The sequence below is a fragment of the Pseudopipra pipra genome, chromosome 3, assembly GCF_036250125.1.
Source record: "Pseudopipra pipra isolate bDixPip1 chromosome 3, bDixPip1.hap1, whole genome shotgun sequence".
NCBI lineage: Eukaryota > Metazoa > Chordata > Aves > Passeriformes > Pipridae > Pseudopipra > Pseudopipra pipra.
In genome coordinates, this window is record NC_087551.1 from 54,620,951 (window position 1) to 54,640,710 (window position 19,760).

General features: G+C 36.8%; 1 protein-coding gene across 3 annotated transcripts in view; it reads right to left on the bottom strand.

Annotated features, from left to right (window-relative positions):
- Window positions 1–19,760, bottom strand: part of SERAC1 (serine active site containing 1) — a 27,482-nt gene continuing 7,722 nt past the window's right edge. For all 3 annotated transcript variants that reach the window (XM_064649255.1, XM_064649253.1, XM_064649254.1), the window contains 11 exons: window positions 18,623–18,744; window positions 16,502–16,630; window positions 15,031–15,144; window positions 13,257–13,419; window positions 10,400–10,550; window positions 9,468–9,609; window positions 8,602–8,702; window positions 5,518–5,615; window positions 4,796–4,978; window positions 4,171–4,314; window positions 1–2,288 (listed from right to left, as the gene is read on the bottom strand). In XM_064649255.1, the coding sequence (XP_064505325.1) occupies window positions 2,152–2,288; window positions 4,171–4,314; window positions 4,796–4,978; window positions 5,518–5,615; window positions 8,602–8,702; window positions 9,468–9,609; window positions 10,400–10,550; window positions 13,257–13,419; window positions 15,031–15,144; window positions 16,502–16,630; window positions 18,623–18,744 (1,484 nt within the window). In that variant the 3' untranslated portion in view covers window positions 1–2,151. The remainder of the gene's footprint in view (window positions 2,289–4,170; window positions 4,315–4,795; window positions 4,979–5,517; window positions 5,616–8,601; window positions 8,703–9,467; window positions 9,610–10,399; window positions 10,551–13,256; window positions 13,420–15,030; window positions 15,145–16,501; window positions 16,631–18,622; window positions 18,745–19,760) is intronic.

Here is a 19,760-nt window from a genome sequence, read left to right on the forward strand (position 1 = left end):
TTCATTTGGCAGATCATTAACCTTTAATACATTTTGTGATGTATCTAAGACATTTTTTAAATCACATTTTATTACTGTATTCCAAAAAAAAAAAAAAACCAACAAAAAACGCAAATCCAACAACCCCCCTGCCAAATATTAGTTTTAAAAGTTACACATATATAAATAGTTACAAAAAGCAAAACATTGCCTTAGGAATTCCAGTTCCAGTAACAAAACATAGATGTATTTACTAAGATTAATGTTTAGTGTCATTGATCTGAATCCCTGTAAGCCAAAGAAGTCTATTAAAATCAGTAGATTTGTCACACTAAACAAGCAGTCAATTATTAGAAGTCTTGTCTATTCACAATGAATTCCACATACTCTCTTCTTTGTGAATACAAAGTGTACTAATATATTTAGACTCTGAAGTCAAACCACAGTGTAAAAAGGATAGAGCTGTTTAGAAATTACAACAGGTCTGTTACATTTTCTACAGGAAACACTGCAATGCAGCATTCTTACCTACATCTTGGTTGGGGGGGGGGGAATGCTCTTTTTGCCAGTGTAGTGCTGTACATTCTCTGTACTGTTCTTGTGAATTTTAGTACCAGACCCCCTCATGTCAAGGCTCAACTTCTAAAAGTGTATTTTAAGATGCAGTGTCTTCCTGGGCTGGAGTGCTCTGAAGTGGGAACAGACGAGGTGGCCTCAGGACTGGCAGGACTGCAGCGCCCACCGGCACCAGAACCAAGCCCACACAGAACCACGAGGTGCATCCCACCTCTCTGGTAGCTTTCCTAGCCATAATTTTAAGGCCAGTAACATTAGATCCATCTCACATAAGTGACGTTAGGAGACACCCCAGGCCTGTCATCAGTACAGGCCTTACTTAACAAATGGTCAGCAAAGGTAATACAGCTTTATCATAGCCTATGCTTGTTTTCAAGAGGGTTAGGGGTGTAAAGAAAGGAAGGAAAGAGACCACAATTAGACCAGGTTGCTTTTAACTACAGTGCAAACTATCTAAGACTTCAAAAAGTGACTGTGCACTGCCATTTTTTTGTCTAAAAATACTGATTTCTCATCAGTACTGTTAAGGTACCCTAAACATAAACAAACTCAAATAAGACAACACTGCTGGTTTTCTCTGTATCTACACCAATAAATATACTTGGGCCCCAAGAAACCAAAACATCTGTGGTGATCCGCATTTCCAGGGGTGCCTTATGATCATCCGAATTTTTTCCTGCTTTACTTTTCTCTACTAAAACATCAGCTTTTTGTCAGGGCCTACATTTTTCTTAATCCACCTGAGCATTTTCAACGCTCTTCTTTAAATCAGCCAAAGAAAAGGTTCTGTACAAGAAACGGGAGCCAGGGATTTGAACATATACCATCTTCTCCGAACATCCCAAGAGTAAAGCAGAAGAGCTAAGCCTCTGTTCTGTATCTTCCTTGTGAACAGGCACAGAACTGCCCTGTGTCTGACTGAATCTCATACATTGCTAAGATTAGGAGAGAAATGTACAAGAAGGTGAATATTTCTTTTCTTTTGTTTTCATTAATACAGACAAGGTAAAAACCATGACAGTTGTCTAAGCAAGACAACCTACCAACCCATCTCTTTCTCATGCAGAAAACAGATGCCATATTTGCTGACAAATCTGGGTGCTCTATTAAATGAAAAGGCAAATGACTCTCTCTCTCCTGTAACTGGGCCACTAGACAAAAATGCTACCTTCATTTATTTGGATATTGTTTCTCCAGGCTCCAGTCAGACTACTTAGCATGGACAGTAAACCAACACTTTGCGGCAGCTTCTTTGCCTTTTTGTCACAATAAATAATCACCTCAGTTAATTGTTTCTAATCCTCTCTATAAGACTTTGTCCCAGATGTATATTTACCTGTCTCCAAAGCAAGGTTGTGTCTTTTTGCTAAAAGAAGATATCCTGGGCACACATTTTCTTTTTGCCAGGTCTGTATTTGTTTTGAATGTATTTTAGAAATAAATTGCAGAGGTGTCTAAGTTGGAGATGTACTGAAAATTATTCAGCCGCAGATACTATTGACATAGTACTCGTGTAGTTCTGCAGATCCCCTAACAAATAAGAACCTTCTGTGTCACACCAAATGGAGGGCACAAATAGCCAAGGATAGCAAATACTCAATCTCTAAGTTCTTGGGCTAAAACATCCTGAATGAACTTCAGTGTACGTTGGTACAGGAAAGCATCCTTCTTCTTTGGCTTACAAATATTTAGATGATTAACATCCACTGGAATAAGGTCTCCAATTCCTAAGTCTGGGAGAGGGAAAAAAAAAAAGAAGAAAAAACTACTAAAGTTCATAAGACGACCTAGACTGAAAAGCACATCTTGTATTAGCAATTTCTCTCTCAAAAGCAACTTCTCCTGTCTTCAGTGTAACTGTTTGGTCCTCATTATTTTTTAATGTGCTAGAAACATCAGTGCACACTGATACGGTCAGACAGAGCTATACACTGCCAAAAATCCACACTAGTAAACCATTAGGCCAGAGTTCTACCATGTTTGTTTGATATACATAAATGTACATTTTTTTCATATAGACAACTCTGATGACACAAAACATCATTTACCAGCACCTGACAGACAGCACAGTTGTGACTGAGGTTTAAGCATTGATATGATCAGGGATAGGGTTTAATCCACAGTATCTTGAATCTGATCACCACTAATTGCCCCTATTCCTCACAAAAATGCTTTGATGTGGAGATTAAAAATTGGACTAGAATTAACCTGAAATATGCCACAATCACCACACACATTTCTGGGCAAATGAAATATTAACACTATGGCATTTATTCTTTCCTGACAGCTATCACTACTAACTTTCCAGTTAAGATGCCATGACTGCCACATTCCGGTTTATTATCTATTCACTTAGCAACCTCAAAATCCTTCACTTTGCTTTGAACTCTGTATCTTTAACCATGTAAAATTACACTAGAGCAGAATGAAGCTTTGCTTTTGTGTGCTCAAGCACACATGCAAGAAACATGGAGTGTACTGCTCATCAGCCTGCATTTTGAACAGAACAAGTGCTGTGCTGCCGAATTGTCATGTACCCTCTAAAGGTTTGCAAGAGTGCTCACATGCTGCATTGTGTATCATCTCTAGAAGATGAGAAATGCTACAAAATTATAAGTGCACACACAGTATTAATTTGGGCTCTGTCATTCAGTCCTCTCTTTAATTTTATTTTGCTAAATCAAAAAAAAAAAAACAACCGAAGTCCTGTTTTTCAGTCCTTGCCAATCAAATTGCATCAGCAACATTTTTGCAAACAATTGCTGCTCAAAAAGACATACTGTAAAAATACTGCTAAATATTGACTCAGAAAAACAGGGATGTATAGCTCACCTTCTTCAGAGCAACTGACCTTGGACTTAAGGTAGTGAATTTAGCTGGTGGAAAGCCTGATATGAAACCCAGCAAAGCAATGGTTTCTGTTCAGGGCCTTACAGATACTTTGGGTAGAGCAAAAGAAGGTTTTGCTTCATGAAAACCCAAAAATGTAAGACTTAAAACAATTCTCTAAGTTGAGCACCCACAAAAAAAGCAAGGGAAAAAACTGTCTGGTCTTCCTTCCTCCTACGAAAGGCAAAAAGATGGAGGAAACTCTTCAGGAAGAAAACTCTACTGGCTTGAGTATCCAAGATGTGCTAAAAGATTCCTAACACTGAAACCCAGTTTTGTGAATTTTTTTCTCCATTAGCAGTTTACTAATTTTCTGTCTTATTTTCTTAAAGGAGGAAATAGCTAGAATTTGTGGAAGCATCTGAAACACTATTCAGCCTATCTATACAAATATAAACCACAATTAGTCATAATTCCAAAGGAAAGGACTCCAACAGTGTAACATTAGACCAGGTTTTATCCTTCTTTTTTCAACAAGCAAATGTTACTTGCATTTAGAAAAACCAAAACAATCAACTGCTGTTCTAAAATCTAAATGTAGCTGCTTCAGATCTCAGCAGGGAAACTGCAGTTTAAACTCAGACAAAAGTTTAAGTGAAATACCCTACAACATAACAGATGCATTTTTCTAGGTCTTTCTACCACAACATTTATAAACCTTTCTCATTATCGATGTTTACATGAATATATACAAAATTAAATAAATTAAATGGCTATTTGACTTACCTGCTGATTCCAAAGGTACGACATGCAGTTTTAACATGCTGCCTATGTGCGTGGGTAAGGTTTCTGCAAAACTCAGCACTGAAAATTTCTTGTCTTTGGCAAAAGACAAGAAGTCATCATTCAGCTCTTTAAGTGCAGGAGAATCTAAGAAAGAGCAACATAATTTTTGCAGTGTTATCTGGAACATAAGATTATAGCATTTGTATGGCAAGACTGCATTGCTAAAGAGTTGGTTTTGAAAAATTAATACGACAGTAAAAGGAGTAGCATTTAGTCTGTAATCCCTTTTTTCCAGTTACCATATGCAACAATTGTTTAATTCTGCATAGCATAGAATTAGTTTGGAAGATAAGAGTCCAAGGGCTGGTACATGTTAGTTATTACTTTGCTGAATGACCCAAACTACTCTTTAAACTTATTCTGACTCCCCCTTTTCTCCTCACCTCTGCAATCAACAAAACAGCTACTCAGAATCACTTGCAATAATTCAACACACAACCCAAAACATAAAAAGGGGGTTTGTTGTTTTTACCTAGCTTCTTCTGACAACACGATGGAAAAAACAAAGCTTTGTGAACACATTAGCAGAGTTCCCTGTTGTTAGATGGTAGCAAAGTGAACGTACCCTTGCTGAGTTCTTTAACCTCCACAGACGGAAAGAGAAGATATCTGGCATTTATAGAATATTCAGCCAGCTGGGAACCATGGTGAGGTACACTATAAAATATGATTCCTCTGGTGTTGTTTACAATTTTATCCATTTCTGGATTCTTGGAAGCATCCACCAGCATCTTTTTGACTAGAAGACCTGGCAACAGAAACTGAATTAATGCAGGGATTTAAACCACTGTGAAAATAATGATCATGCTATATTATCCATGAAACAATTAACAGTATTCTTGCCTCATTGATTAGTCCTTTGACAGTCAAATATATAAGATTAAGCTGAAGAAAAACCAAACCAAACCTGAGAAGGCATTAATACAAAATGTCAATGAATGATGCAAATCCAATTTTGATTTGTTTTAAGTGTTGCTAATGACATTTACTATACGCCTGATCATGGAGAAAATTTTGCCTCTGGATTTCCATTTACATGAATTTCAACTCAGTGAGTTTTTAAATCAACATGTAAAACCAAACAGCAACAAAAATCGTTTCAAAATGTATATGCTATTGAGTATAACACATTAAGAAAATAGAAATTTGTTTTTCATTTTTAGGTCTTTGCAAAATTTTAAAATAAACTATTCTGAATAATTGTATTTCAATCTGAATTTGTTTAACAGCTTATTCTGAAATAAAAAGTCAAAAAAATACTTTATATCAAACAGGCAACATGCTTACCACCCATGCTATGAGATACCCACACCAGAGGTCTGTCTCCAATCCCAGCAGCTTTGAGCTTGTCAAGCAGCTCACTGCTCCGGTAAGCAATAGATTTCCTGCAAAGGAAACATGAACACAGGCATAATGAAGCATGATAGGTTAAAAGGCAACGTTAAAACACAATGAATTTTCAGTGCTGTGTGTTTATGGAAGTGAATTAGCTACAGAAACATTAATTATTTAATTATTGTTACTACAGTGAAAAATGGCAAAAACTTTTTAAGGTTGGCTTCACAAGGACAACAGAAATTGAGCTAAATTCAGTTTCTTGCTCTTGCAAGAAAGTTTTGTTTTAATTTCACTTACCAATCATTTCCCTTAGCTTGACAAATTGTTTTATGGAGTTTTAAATAATTTCATTTACGCACTGTAACAAAATGATGTTTTCATTTTACGAACGCAACATCGACACATAATGAACTTTATCCCTTGCAACAGGAACATACCTAGTGTCTGACAAAAATGTATTTTGCTAAATAATGCTCCAAATGTGGAGCAATGTACAGAAACTTAACAACTAAGTGCATGATCAACCAACACATTAAAAAAAATCACAGCTAATGTCTGCTAGACTTTCCAGACAAAAATCTCCAAATGCTTTGTACTGGAATAGTATGAAAGCATAACAATCTCCACTTTATAAATGAAAAGACTGAACTCTGGAAAGGATAAGCTACACTTTAGAGGCTGAAAACGAATCTGTGGTACAACCAAAACAAAACCAACCCCAATTCTCAATCCAAGCTTGAAAGTGCAACATCATTATGCCTTGCAGTGTAACAAGAATCAAACACAGAAAGCCTTTGGATAATGAAAGCATCAGGATACTGGGGCAACCACTGTGCAAAATAATTCACTTCATCTCTATTGGTCTCAGCATTCTCACTAGAAATTGCTTTATAACACATATGAAAAGGATACTCAAGTGTGTCTTTTCAGCTGAACAACAGGCTTTAGGCTAGCAGAGAGGCATAAAAATTCACTGTTGAAACAGTGAATGAGACCATACACTTAAAAGCAAACCAAGTTTATGATTTTATTGCCACATTTTTGTTCCTGGAAGTTAAAAATATCTTCAATATTTTTCATTTATTATTAAACATATAAAATTATAAAATAATCAAATATTATGCTTGGGTGACCATAAATAGCAGGTAATTAATTTTCTATTTTGTAATAAAAAAGACATTAATCTTAGTGAAAGAAATAAATGTTTATTTATTTAAACATACTTCAGACAGACACAGAAAAGAGTTTTCTTAGAATCACAGAATCATTTAGGTTGAAAAAGACCCTTAAGATCATAGAGTCCAACCATTAACCCAGCACTGCCAAGTCTACCACAAAACCATGTCCTTAAGGGCCATATCTGCACATTTTCATATCACCTCTAGAGATGGGGAGACAACCACTTCCCTGGGCAGTCTCTTCCAGGGTTTGACAACCCTTTCAGTGAAGAATTTTTTCCTATTATCCAATCTAAACCTTCCCTGGTACAACTTAAAGCCATTTCCAGTTTTCTTTGGACCTGTAACCACCTGTAACCACCTACATGCTTCTTACTGTCATTTTTCTGCCTCATTTCAAATAGGCATATTAACAGTCATGCCTTCCTTATTTTTTCCCTGCTTATATATCTTCTTTAATGCAATAATTGCATTGAGTTTTCATATAACCAGGAGGAGGGAATGAACAAGTAGCAAGTTCCCAGTCTATTACAAACACGCTGAAATTTTTTCTTCCCTGCACAAAACATAATCCACTTTCAGGTTCCTAACCTGTGAGCAGTCATGCACATACCTCCATTGAAGTACACAAGTTGAATCTACAGTACTAGTAACATGCTAAAGTATCTGCATAAGTGTTTGAAGGACTTAGGTTCTGATTTAAAGATCACAATTACTAAGTCTAAAATTCATTCAAGCCAAAAGAACCCTTACAGGCTCAAAGTATTTTTATTTTTCAGGAAGAAAATGCTTGATGGTTGCATATTCCTTTGACCTATCCAGTTCACCAACAGCAAAAATGCAACTCCTCCGACAATTACACTATCTGACCAAATCAGATACAGTTGCTGAATTTTATGGGTCAAAGTAACACTTTTTGAACAAAGTATCTTTGTATCAGAAATAATGTGGCCAGCAGGAGGAGAGAAGTGACTGATGAGGCAATGCCTTGAATCCTGTGTTCAGTTTTGGGCTCCTCACTACAAAAAAGATTTTGAGGCACTGGAACATGTTCAGAGAAGGGCAACAGAGCCAGTGAAGGATCTGGAGAACAAGTCCTATGAGGAACAGCTGAAGGAGCTGGGGTTGTTTAACCTGGAGAAAAGGAGGCTCATGGGGATGACCTTATCTCTATGACTACCTGAAAGGAGGGTGCAGCCAGTTGTGGGTTGGTCTCTTGGTCCAGGTAACAAATGACAGGATGAGAGGAAACAACCTCAAGTTGCACCAGGGGAGGTTTCGATTGGATATTAGAAAAATTTCTTCATCAAAAGGGTTGTCAAACACTGAAACAGGCTACCCAGGAAGTGGTTGAGTCCCCATTCCCGGAGGTACTAAAAAGATGTGTAGATGTGACTTAGGGACATGGTTTAGTGGTGGACTTGGCAATGCTGGGTTAATGGTTGGACTCAATATTCTGAAGAGTCTTTTCCAACCTAAACAATTCTATGAAAATATATGCTTCATTTTATCAGGAGTTCAAAGCCACAGTACAGTGATTTTTATGCTGTGCTTATGAAGCATTATAGGGTCACTTCAAGAAATATCCCCTTTAAGATTTGCATTAACTAATAGCATAGTTTAGTCTCCCCTAAACATGAGTAGAACGGCCTGTAAGAATTCATGAAATTGCCAGAAGTAATTCATGAGGCTAAAAAAAATCAAGCATATCATGACTATAATTAATTTTTTCCAAATTTGATTTTCCAATGCCACATAAGATAAATTCACTGTTTCACACTAGGAGATCCCAAGGATCAGCTTTACAGGTCTCCCTCCTTCCCCCCCTCTAAACTGCAGATGCTATATTTGTTACCTGTGAGCCTCAACAGGACATTTTGCTTTCCAGTCACTCAAATGGGTGTCATATTCTACAGATAGGATTCTAAGGGAAGGACAGTCTGAAGCCAGCCATGTCTAAATTAAAAGAAAAGCAAAATCAAAGAACTTATAATTGGGGTACTTAAACTCTTGCAAGCAACTTACCAGCAATGAAGCAAAGATGTTACTATGGGGACAATATCAAGCAAGACTTTTACTCATCAATTAACCCCAAATACATTTTACACCTGTATTATTATTCTTATTATATGCTGGGGAACTCTAGGCTGTTCCCCAGCCACAAAGTAGGCAAAGGATGAAAACCAATCTCTAACTCGTGCGTTCCTGGCTCCCTCTCCTGGGTGAAACAAGACTAAGATTATCAACAGGACTGATCAGTTCAAGTTTTACAGAGATACTTCAGTGGCTATACCAGTGTGAGTCACTTGAAGCACTAACACCTTATTCACCGACAATACTTAAATAGCAATCTGCACATACTCAGACATCTATGTAAGAGAAGGTACTTAATTTAAAATGTAATTTTATATATCTTTTCCTCAGCAATAACATTCCATTAAAAAAAAAAAAAGAGCATAAGGAAAGCAGCCATGGCCTTCTATTTCACTAGCACGTGAATGATGTTGAAAGCACTAAACTTAGCAGAGATTTTTCCTTGCACAAACAATAAACAACTCACTAACAAAAATCTATCAGGAACTTGGAAAGTGCTACTTGTATAACACATTACAACTAATGTGATTCAAAAAAGACATCTGCCAGACAGATGCTAGATGCTCTGGACAGCTCTCACTAATGAGAAAACAGCAGCCATGTGTAAAAATGTTACTGCCTTTTTACCTTTGGCCAGCACTGACTATAGTCCTCTTCGCCTTCTGAGACCTTTTTATCCAAATGCCTGTCAATGTCTTGCTGTCGCCAGGTTTTAAATGCTGCTCCCAAAAGACCGTGAACAAAAAGGATGTCTGCTCTGATGGGCTGACTGATAAAGAAAAAGGAATTTTTAAGAGATATGTGTTACATATTCTTTTAGCAAATTAGAACTTTTAACCTAAGGGATGCCAAAACACTTCTTTTAACACTACATGTGATTTCTTATCTTGTGGACAGTATATCATGGTATTTCCAAGAGTACACTCAGATCAAGACAAAAAACAGGGATACACCTAGAAGAGATATAAAAAGAGGTATGGAAAGTACCCACCTCACAAATCGTAATTTTCTATAATGAAAACCAGCTTTCCCTCCAGCTACTATTAATGCAGCTTTATCATCTAATTAGATCTTCACTGCAATCTGAGTAATACCAATGAGCCCAGGAATAGTTGCTACTAAGTGACATAGCATGCTGGAGACTGCTTCAGTCCCAGATCCACAACTGCTGTTTAAAGAGGCTAAGATGAAAATTTACTGCATCTTAGGCCAACATGTGCTGATGCCAGTAGAATAATTACAAGGCATGGTATCCAAGACATGCAGTGCAAAGGTTAAAGGGTTGCAACACATGTAAAGCAGTAATTAATCTCATGTTTTGTGTTCGGATTTTTCCATGCATTACAGTAATACCCTTTTCATGGTTATGGACTACTCCAACCACTCCTGTTGTTCTTCTACTTGAGAATGTAAATTCAGTCCTTTCAACCCACCAAAAAACAGGAGGAGCAGGTGATAACACTACAGCAGCACTCTGATTTCAACTCTTCCAAGGTTTTGTAACTGAACAGCGTAAAAAACTCAAAGTACAGCATTTACAATGTCTCCTTCTGCTTTACCTGCTACGATACTGTGGATGTAAGACATAAACGCCATCTGGATATTTTTCTTCCACCGTGTCCCTGTCTAGATTAGCCAAAGCTCTGGATGCATGAGAAGACTGAATGATATGTGGGGATTTCATTACTTCAGCAAGTACAGAAACCCAACCTACATTGAGAAAATAAAGCAGCCGGTTAACTAATAGAAACATCACCCAAATGAAAGAATTCAGAAACATCACCCTTTAAACTATACTTGTGAAAACAGATGTTAAAACTTAAGAAGGGTAACATCAAAATAAATTATTTCAATCCACTCTTTACTTCAGGAAAGCCAAAGATAGGTAAGTGGAATCTCCAAAATTCAAAAATTCAGAGAGGCAAGGAGGCAATGTATTTTATTACTGTTCAGCTTATGATCTGAAGGAGAACGTCTTCTCAGAAGAAAAAGGAAGTGTATCTGCAGGTCAATACAGTTGTCAGAGAGAGAACAGATCTCAGGTCTCTTTTTGTAGATAAAATGCAAGAAAGATGGTGAAAATGAATCTTAAAGCACAAGAGAGGCATAAAAAACAACCTACAGGAGCAATGGTAGATGAAAAAAATTGATGCTCCCTGTAAGAGTAGTACAACCATTTCTATTTTAAAATCCAATGTATGAAAAACTCATTATGGAATCAAAATATCCCTGCTATTCTAAAAATACTATACTATTTATACCACAGAAACATATAATAATTAGATTTGATACAACTGTCAATAAAATTTTAATTCATAGCTACCATGACTTACAAACACTTTATAATACTCTACCTAAAGTGTAAAATTGTCTTAAACATGGATGGGGATGTTCACAGACTACTGAAAAATTCAAAGGAATATCTTTTATGTGCACACGCAAATATATATGTCTCTTTCAAATCCGGATAAATCTTGCTGCTGCTAGCAAAAGTGGCCTATAAATCACAATTACATTACAGTCAAGTTCAAAAGGAAAACCTTGAAGAGAGATTATCAAATGGAGGCTGGTTTAAAAAAAGAACAATATATCTCATGAGCATTGTTTCAAAATCATGTACAATATGTTACTACTAGTATACTCAGTAAGTTGCTAATTCAGGATAGTTCACTGTAGACTGAGGAAGAGAATGAACTGACATTTGAATTTTGATTTAAACAAACAAATTTTTTTAAAAGAATTATGTATTTAAATTACATTTCTAACCAGAATATATGTTGACCATTGTGCATGTTCTCCTTCAGAAGAATACTACCTAAAGTCTACTTTCAGTTCCCCGAATACAATGGAGACTGCCAAGCCAGTTTGACTAAAACTTGCATTTCTCTTAAATGAGCCAAGACGAAGAGTCAAAAATAGTGTTCAGAATCCTTCTGTTTCCAGATACCTCATCACAGCTACTACAAAAGGCATCACTTTTTCTTCCTCTTCCTGTGCCAGCAGTTTTTGCATGTAAAAAAGCCTTAGAGGTTCTTTCTTCTTATGCATCATCCAGCAATAAAAGAGAAGCTCTATCAACTCTGGATCAGCAGTATCCGACTGCTCATCTCTGGAGTTTGGTTCACTGTCTAAAATTCATTTTGTACTAAGAGCTCTGTCCCAGGGAGCTGCTGACTCTCCTATTTCAATCTCTTCCTCTACATATATGCTTTTAACAATCATAAGAATTTAGGAATGGTGCTACAACTCAGAACAAAGGCCTTTGTAGTCCAGCTGCCTTTCTTCAGAAGTGAGCAGTGTGGAAGTTGCAGAACAATAGAAGAATAGAGCAGTAAAAGGACAATTGTACAGCGCTGATTCTACTCTATACCCTCTGGTTTTCTGCAGTCAGCTTGGTTTCCATGTGTAGAACTTTACGGACTTTTCTTTTAATGAATTTGTAAATCTTCAACTATCACCATGTTTTAAGGCAATTTTTAGTTTGGTCATGCAATATATTGAAAAATATGTATTTATTTGTTCTGTCTCTTCATAATTTAATGTGCAAGAACCTTTGATCTTGCATCACAACAAACAGCAGATGACCATTCCCTCTTTGCCTTCTCTATGCCAGCAAAGAGAATTTTACAAATCTTCATTGTATTCTCTTTCAGTCGCTTTTTTTCATACTAAACATCTCAGTTTAGTTATTTGTTCTTTACATCACAGCCATTTCAAATTTTTCATCATCCTCACAGTGTTTTCCTGTGCCTTTGCTACTCCTCCCTTGTGTAACAGAGATTAAAAATGCACAGTGTTTAAAAGGTCCAGCTTGGACCTATACAACAGCATATTGATATTTTCTATTTATTTATTTTCTAATAAAACATTGAGATTTATTTATTTGGTACAGAACTTTCATTGTGATATTTAGAGGGTATTAAAAAAGGGGTATGAGAGAAAAGCTTAGCAGAAGTTAGTAGGAAAACAAGGAAGGGAAAGGCATCACGTTTCACTTTGTTCCAAAAGGTGAGGATTGCAAGTTGGACTGTTCCCATACAAGACTAAAACACAGTAAATTAAAAAAAAAAAAATGTACAAGGTAGATGATCTGTAGGAGCAGGAAACTCAAAAAAGATTTTTGCCAGTAATGTGAACCAAACATCAACAAAGTCCAAATTTTCACCATCCATCAGACTTTGGACAGCTCTCATTGACGTACATTGGCTAGACAGCAAACAAGAGTTCTTAATCAAAACCATCTAAACAGTCTAAACTTTTTGTGTTAAAAAATCCGAACAACACTTCCCCAGCCCTGCAAATATAAAACCCACACCACTACCATGGTCCTCTTCATTTTACATAAGCACCAAATCCTCAGAAATTTTCAGAACAGAAATGTGACATTCAGACTACTCGCACTTGCTTTCCTTTTACCTGCACGTACTATGGACGAATGAAGATGTTCATCCAAAGCCATATTTCCAATAATGCGAATTATGTTCCTCTGTATCTTTGCTGAATCTTTACGTAGCTGGTATATCCTCTGTAGTAGCTGAAGGCCTCCTTTAGCTTCAATTTTATCACAGTGAGAAGAAATCTAGCATTATACAGTAAATACAGTGATAATAATTAGATATTCTGCAAAAGGTTCTTTAGATGCTGTTAATTCACAGATTAGGGAGTTTCAAGGAGCCGATATAATGAAGAGCACTTATTACATGGAAATTATTATTAATCTAGAATTTATTATGCCATAGTTAAAGAGGAAGTAAATATTTTAATATGATAAATGCATGATTCCTATGAATTGACAACCTGGAAAACACCGAGTACCATCACTTTACTCTCCTCCCCATCTTAGGGAGATGAGATTGCTCTCCACTTGGCATGATCAAATTTCAACTTAAGTTCAAGAGTCTGAAACAGGCCAATATTCTGCATTTGTTAGAGCATTATCTCAACCAGAGCCACTTGTCTTCCTGTCCACCATCTAAAATGCACTGAAATGCAAAGGTATTTCTACTTCCAAATAGTACCGTTATCATTATTGATTCTAAGGGCAACAACAGATTTTAGTCTAAGCAGATGAATATGCGCTAATTAGTTGTGTCAACTACCAATATTGGCCAAATGCTTATGATTTGAACAGACTGTCTACAGTGCTTAAAAATGCATGGTAGCTACCGAACTGCTGATATCCTCAAGTCTGTGGCTTTCAACAGTCACAACTTGTGCGAACAAGTACAGTCACAACTTGCTTAAACTGAAAATCTGGAATATAACACATTCCAGACTAAGTCAGAACTTCTATGTATATGGAAGATGTGAAAGAAATACCAGCAAACTGCACTTTATCCACCCCTACTATCAATAACAATTTGGTGTTCTCAACACTGTTTCTCAGTGGTTTAGCTTCTGAGCAATGAAGTGCACACAGAAGAGTGCAGCAATAGGAAACAAGAAGAATCACTGTTAAAAAAAGTCTTCCATATTCTTCATCTGTGTCTGCAAAGAACAGACTGGTCCTGGGAGGGCACTGTATTAGATGCTTGCTGTGCAGTAGTCTGCCCAAAGGCAGTGGCCCCTGAAGGAGGGAGCTTTTTGAATAGATAAGGTTTGAATTCATCAGGCTACTTTACTTTGTGAAAACCGGGCACTAGAGTCGAACTAAGAGCCGCAAGAAGATACCTGCTTGTAAGCTTTCTGAACTGATGTACACTCACACAAATCCACATACTTTGCATTGAGAATTTCACATCATCAGTATCTCGATTACTGAGAAGCTGCAGAGTGGAAACACTGTTGCCTCATGATATCCATCTCCGATGACTTTAGCTGTCAGTGGGAAGTAGCCCCACATAGGATGAAATCGTTTAAGCCACCCGGACCTCAGGCATTCTCTCCTGCTTTTCTGTCTCAGAGCTGCCCTTTTACTTCTTGAAAGATACACACAGGTATACTACAGGAGAACTTGTAAGGGCTAATTAGAAACAAGAACAGAACTTACATACACTTCCCCATGAGAAAAAAAAATTAGCTTGTTACACTGCCTTTGTTTCACACCAGTCTCGGTTGTCTGAACACCCTTACAGAAGGAGTGAGGGGTAGGAGACAAAGAAATGGCAACTCCTTCCCAATACATGAGAGAGTATTAAAAAGGAATGTTTATAAATGTAGTTTTTCAGTGATAGTTTAAAGGACAAATTACCTTAGAATGCTGTACTAAAGCCTGCAAGCAAAAGAGTTCCACTGTTTCTGAAGGGATTTTACTCAATGTCTCACAATATGGAAGTCCGTTTCCTCCAAAACACCATAAGCCTCCCTGAAATGAGAAACAGTAAAAATCATAACACACTTCAAATGGCTACATAAAACAAGGATGTCTAAACTGAACCGTTAAGTGTGTAATGACCTATAGAAATGACTTTAAAGAGTGCACAACACGCATACACTTTTCAAAATGTACAAACTACACAACAGTACACCACAAAAATATTTACTGTTTTTAACTGAAAATATTAATTAGATTTTCAGTCAGTAGTCTCCATAGTCTATTAACTTCAAAACATAAATAAAGGGAAAAAATGTAGGATTTTCATTTTGTTAATGAACATCTTCTTTTAAGATCATTTGTTTAAGCGTGAAAAGCAAGACTCAAACTAAATTTAGACTTCCATAGTTGCAAAACTAAAAATAGGAGGAAAAAAGGTCTCCAATATGTGGCATAGCCTCTGACAACCAGTCTCTCAATCACAGAGCAGAAAGACCAGCATAACCTCAACAAAAATCAAAATTCTTACAAGTGCAGTGTCTTACCAAAGCTCACTTTGTACCAAGAGCTCTGGCTGTGAAAAAAATAAAGGAGTGATAGCATAAAAATAATACACATAACTCTATTAGAGGAACTATAGAGTTATTGCACTTAGAAATCTCCAAATGTAGGCTGACAAGCATCACTATTAAAATGAATTCATGTTTGCTATTGCATCTTATAAAAAATAATAATCACTCATTAAAGAAGTCACAACTTTTAAATAAAAAATAAAATTCACAAGAAAGAGTGGATGAAAGTGGCATTACAATTATTATTTTTAAGCAATAATGGTACTTTAAATGATGTTCCTAAAGCCACTTAAAGAAGCTGTTGCACTGTTGAAGAACCATTAGTTTCCAAGTTCACACAGACCACTAGACTATTCCATTTCTGGTTTGGTAATGGGGATCTGTTCCAGTGAGGAATTTCCACGTGATATAACAGAGTTTACTATTTGAGGTGTGCTAACAACTACTAGTTTGCTAGTAAGAATTAACAGAGGTTTAATCATGTCTGCAGTAAGTGAAAATTCAAACAACAGTAAGATAAAATGTGAAAAATCACTTTATGAGCACTACAAGGGAAAGGAATGTTTTGGATAAAATGTTGAAATATCTGCTTAATGGGAAGATTTGAAGGATACAATCTTTCACTAGACTTTTCCACTAATACAGCTGGGAAACACAAACAAGCTTTCAAGCAGACAGTCTGTATTTAGAAGAGATTTTGCTTATGTTCTGCGGTCACAAAGTCTCTGTATTTCTCTTCCTCTTACAATGCTCAAAAATGTGGAAATAGGTTTTTATCTTTGAGCTCTGCAGGAACAAAGAACCCAAACAGTTCTACTTTGCAGATGGGAACTCACCCTTTGTGCAGCAAGAGTCTGGCTACTTTCACGTAAAGCAAGAGATGTGAAGTACTGGACACATGGATCAAGACCAGTCTGAGGTAAAGATACTAACAACAAGCGAAGCTCATCTTCTATGGGATAATCCTGCAAGAAATAAGCACAAGTATCTTCTAGTTTTGTTCAAAGCATGAAGCAAAACACAGAGAAAATAAATATTTGACATAATGGAATCAGCCATACTAATGAGACCATAAAATATGAACCCTGGACTTAAGTGCTCTGCAACTCTTTAGTAGTTATATCTGTAAAGGCTTTGAAAACTGGTAATTCTAAAACCACCAAATAAGTGATGAAAAGCTTCATACTTTACACTTCATACTTTGGTATGTTCCTCTTGGCACAGGAAGCTTAAAAGTTCACCCTTAACTACACAGTAATTTTCCTAGAATCATAGAATATCCTAAGTTGGAAGTGACCTACAAGGATCATTGAAGTCCAACTCCTAGCCCTGCACAGGACCACCCCACAAATCACACTGTGTGCCTGAGAGCTTTGTTCAAACACTTCTTGAACTCCATCAGGCTTGGTGCTGTGACCACATCCCTGGGGAGCCTGTTCCAGTGCCCAACCACCCTCTGGGTGAAGGCCTTTTTTTAATATCCAACCTAACCCACCCCCTACACAATTTCAGGCTATTCCGTTCGGTCCTGTCACTGGTCCCCAGTGCCTGTCCCTCCTCTTCCCCTCATGAGGAAATTGTAGACTGCAATGAGGTCTCCTCTCAGTCTCCTCTTCTCCAGCTGAACAGACCAAGTGACCTCAGCTGCTCCTCATAAGGCTTCCTCTCAAGGCCCTTCACCATCTTTGTTGCCCTCCTTTGGACGCTCTCTAATAGCTTTATATCTTTTTTATGTTGTTGTGCCCAAAACTGCACACAGTACTTCAGGTGGGGCCGCACCAGCTCAGAGTAGAGCGCAACAATCACCCTCCTCAACTAGCTCATGATGCTGTGCTTTTGGTGACACTCCATTAAAATGAATGTATAAATTACTAGTAAAAAGTAAAGACAACATTTCTTTTAAGCTTTTATATTCAAAATATTCATACAGGTGTTCATTTAACAATCCGTAGATCAATTGATAGATTCAACAAAGTTGAATAACAAAGTTTATTTGCCCACTGTCATGGAATTCACAGTTATTCTAATCCTGGCTGCAATCCGACATGGAGACTTTTGTGATGATTAGAACTGCCACAATGATTTGCTTCAATTTGCTAAGCAGTAGATTGGGAACTCTTAGCTTCAATCACCTAGTAATCATACTCCTGTAGAAATATATACACAACCATATACTAGTATAACCTAAGATAAGAAAGGAAAAACTGAGCATAACACCATGAATCTAAGCTGGTGTTTCAGAGTTTTGTTGGTTAACATATACAGGTAGTTTCTGACAGGTAGTTTTTGACAGGGACTTCTGCCAGTCATTCTATCAGCATTACAAAACACCTCATATATTATGCTTTGTGTGCCAATTCTGTTTATTGAAGAAGCTGATGATGGCATGACTGCTCTGACCATCATGTATATAATATATATACACACCCTTAAAAATTACCTCAGAAAGAAAAAACAAGGCCAAGTTTATCCAATAAAGATTTGTTGACAACCAAAACCTGGAAATGAAGAGGTGGGTCTAGAGCAGAGCACCACACTAGCACTGAGGATGCAAAGGCCTCCAGGAACACTACCTATATGTAGGATTTTGTCAGGATCAACAAGGCAATCCAGGATGACTTCTTCGCATTGCCCATTAGGTACAGACAAGCAGTGTGTGTATCATACTGGTAACTGGTTCAGACTTCACTGCTGGTAAATATATACTGTGGATATACAGTTCAAGAACAGTAATTGAGCAATGTGTTCAACCTTATTTCTTTCCATCATGCCATTCTCTAATGCAGATATACCCCAGGGGTATATCATATCTTACGGTTTTGTATTTTAGTCTTAATTTTACTACTAGTTAGTTACTTTAGAAGAACTCTACTTTAAACAACAAACAACAATAACAAAAGCAGTAAAAACAAATAAGCAACTAAGAATCATCTAATACCTACTTTTCATTTACTTACAGTCTTTATTTTTGGCAATGGTGGTGGAGGCAGGAAAAAGCGAAGGTCAACACCTTTAGATCGAGCCAAACCTATAGCAGTCCTTTGATCACAGGTTTGAGCAACTGTACCATATTGATAATCTGTCACACAAGAATTTCAATGTTAGGGTTAAAACTAACCTTAAACATTTCATTTGGTTTTAAATTAAGTTTCTGATCTACTTTGTAAATACACTTGAAAAAAGAACCACCTCTCTGCAATCTACTTAAACAAGTTCTGATTTTGTAACCACAAATTCCAGAAGTTAAAAACTGCAGATGTTAGATCAGCACTATGCTGAACTGAAATACACCTGGGCACTAACTGTTCATTATAGACCAGTTTAACATAGGTCCTCAGCTATAAATTGAGCACAAGCAAAAGCAAATGTTCAGTATTGCCACTGTGAAAGGAATACAAGAACTACAAACCGAAGCTTGAGTTAAAATTTAAAAGGCATCGTGCATGCTCTTTTGCATACATTATTAAAAACCAGAGCCTTAAATCCAAATAGTGCAAAGAGATCACCCCAAATTTCAAATGATACAAAAAGCCATGTTTCAATAAAATTGATAGCACAGCACAGTTTTAAGTAGCCCTTCCTTAATGAAAATACAAGAGAGACTTTCAGTTACTCTACTGAAGGGAAAGCAGACTTAAAGAGCAACTACTCTGCCTTTCCAAAACCTACTTACTTTAAGCTGGAAAACCTAAAAATTACATACTGAAATTCAGTGGCAAACCGAAGGGAAAGAAAATAAAAATTTGCTTCTATTCTTGTTACTGTTATCCAATTCTAGAACAAAACCGACAAGCCATTTAAAATATAATTTTCACAGTCACAGATTGGTCATATTTTTTCTTCAGTGTAGATCACTTACATCTGCAAACTGAATTCACTGGAACTGTGCTTTGGACAAGCTGAACACTTTGGTTCTAGTTGTGAAAAGTTAGCACATACTTTCAATCTTAAATTTTCTTGGACTCCATTTTGAAGTATCAGGTTAAAAAAAAGCCTGTTTCCCTCATAAGGCAGTTGGCAAGAACAATAAGTGTTTGTGAAACGTCCAAATACTACAACAATGAGCACTACAGAGAAAGGGAGATAACAAAAAGC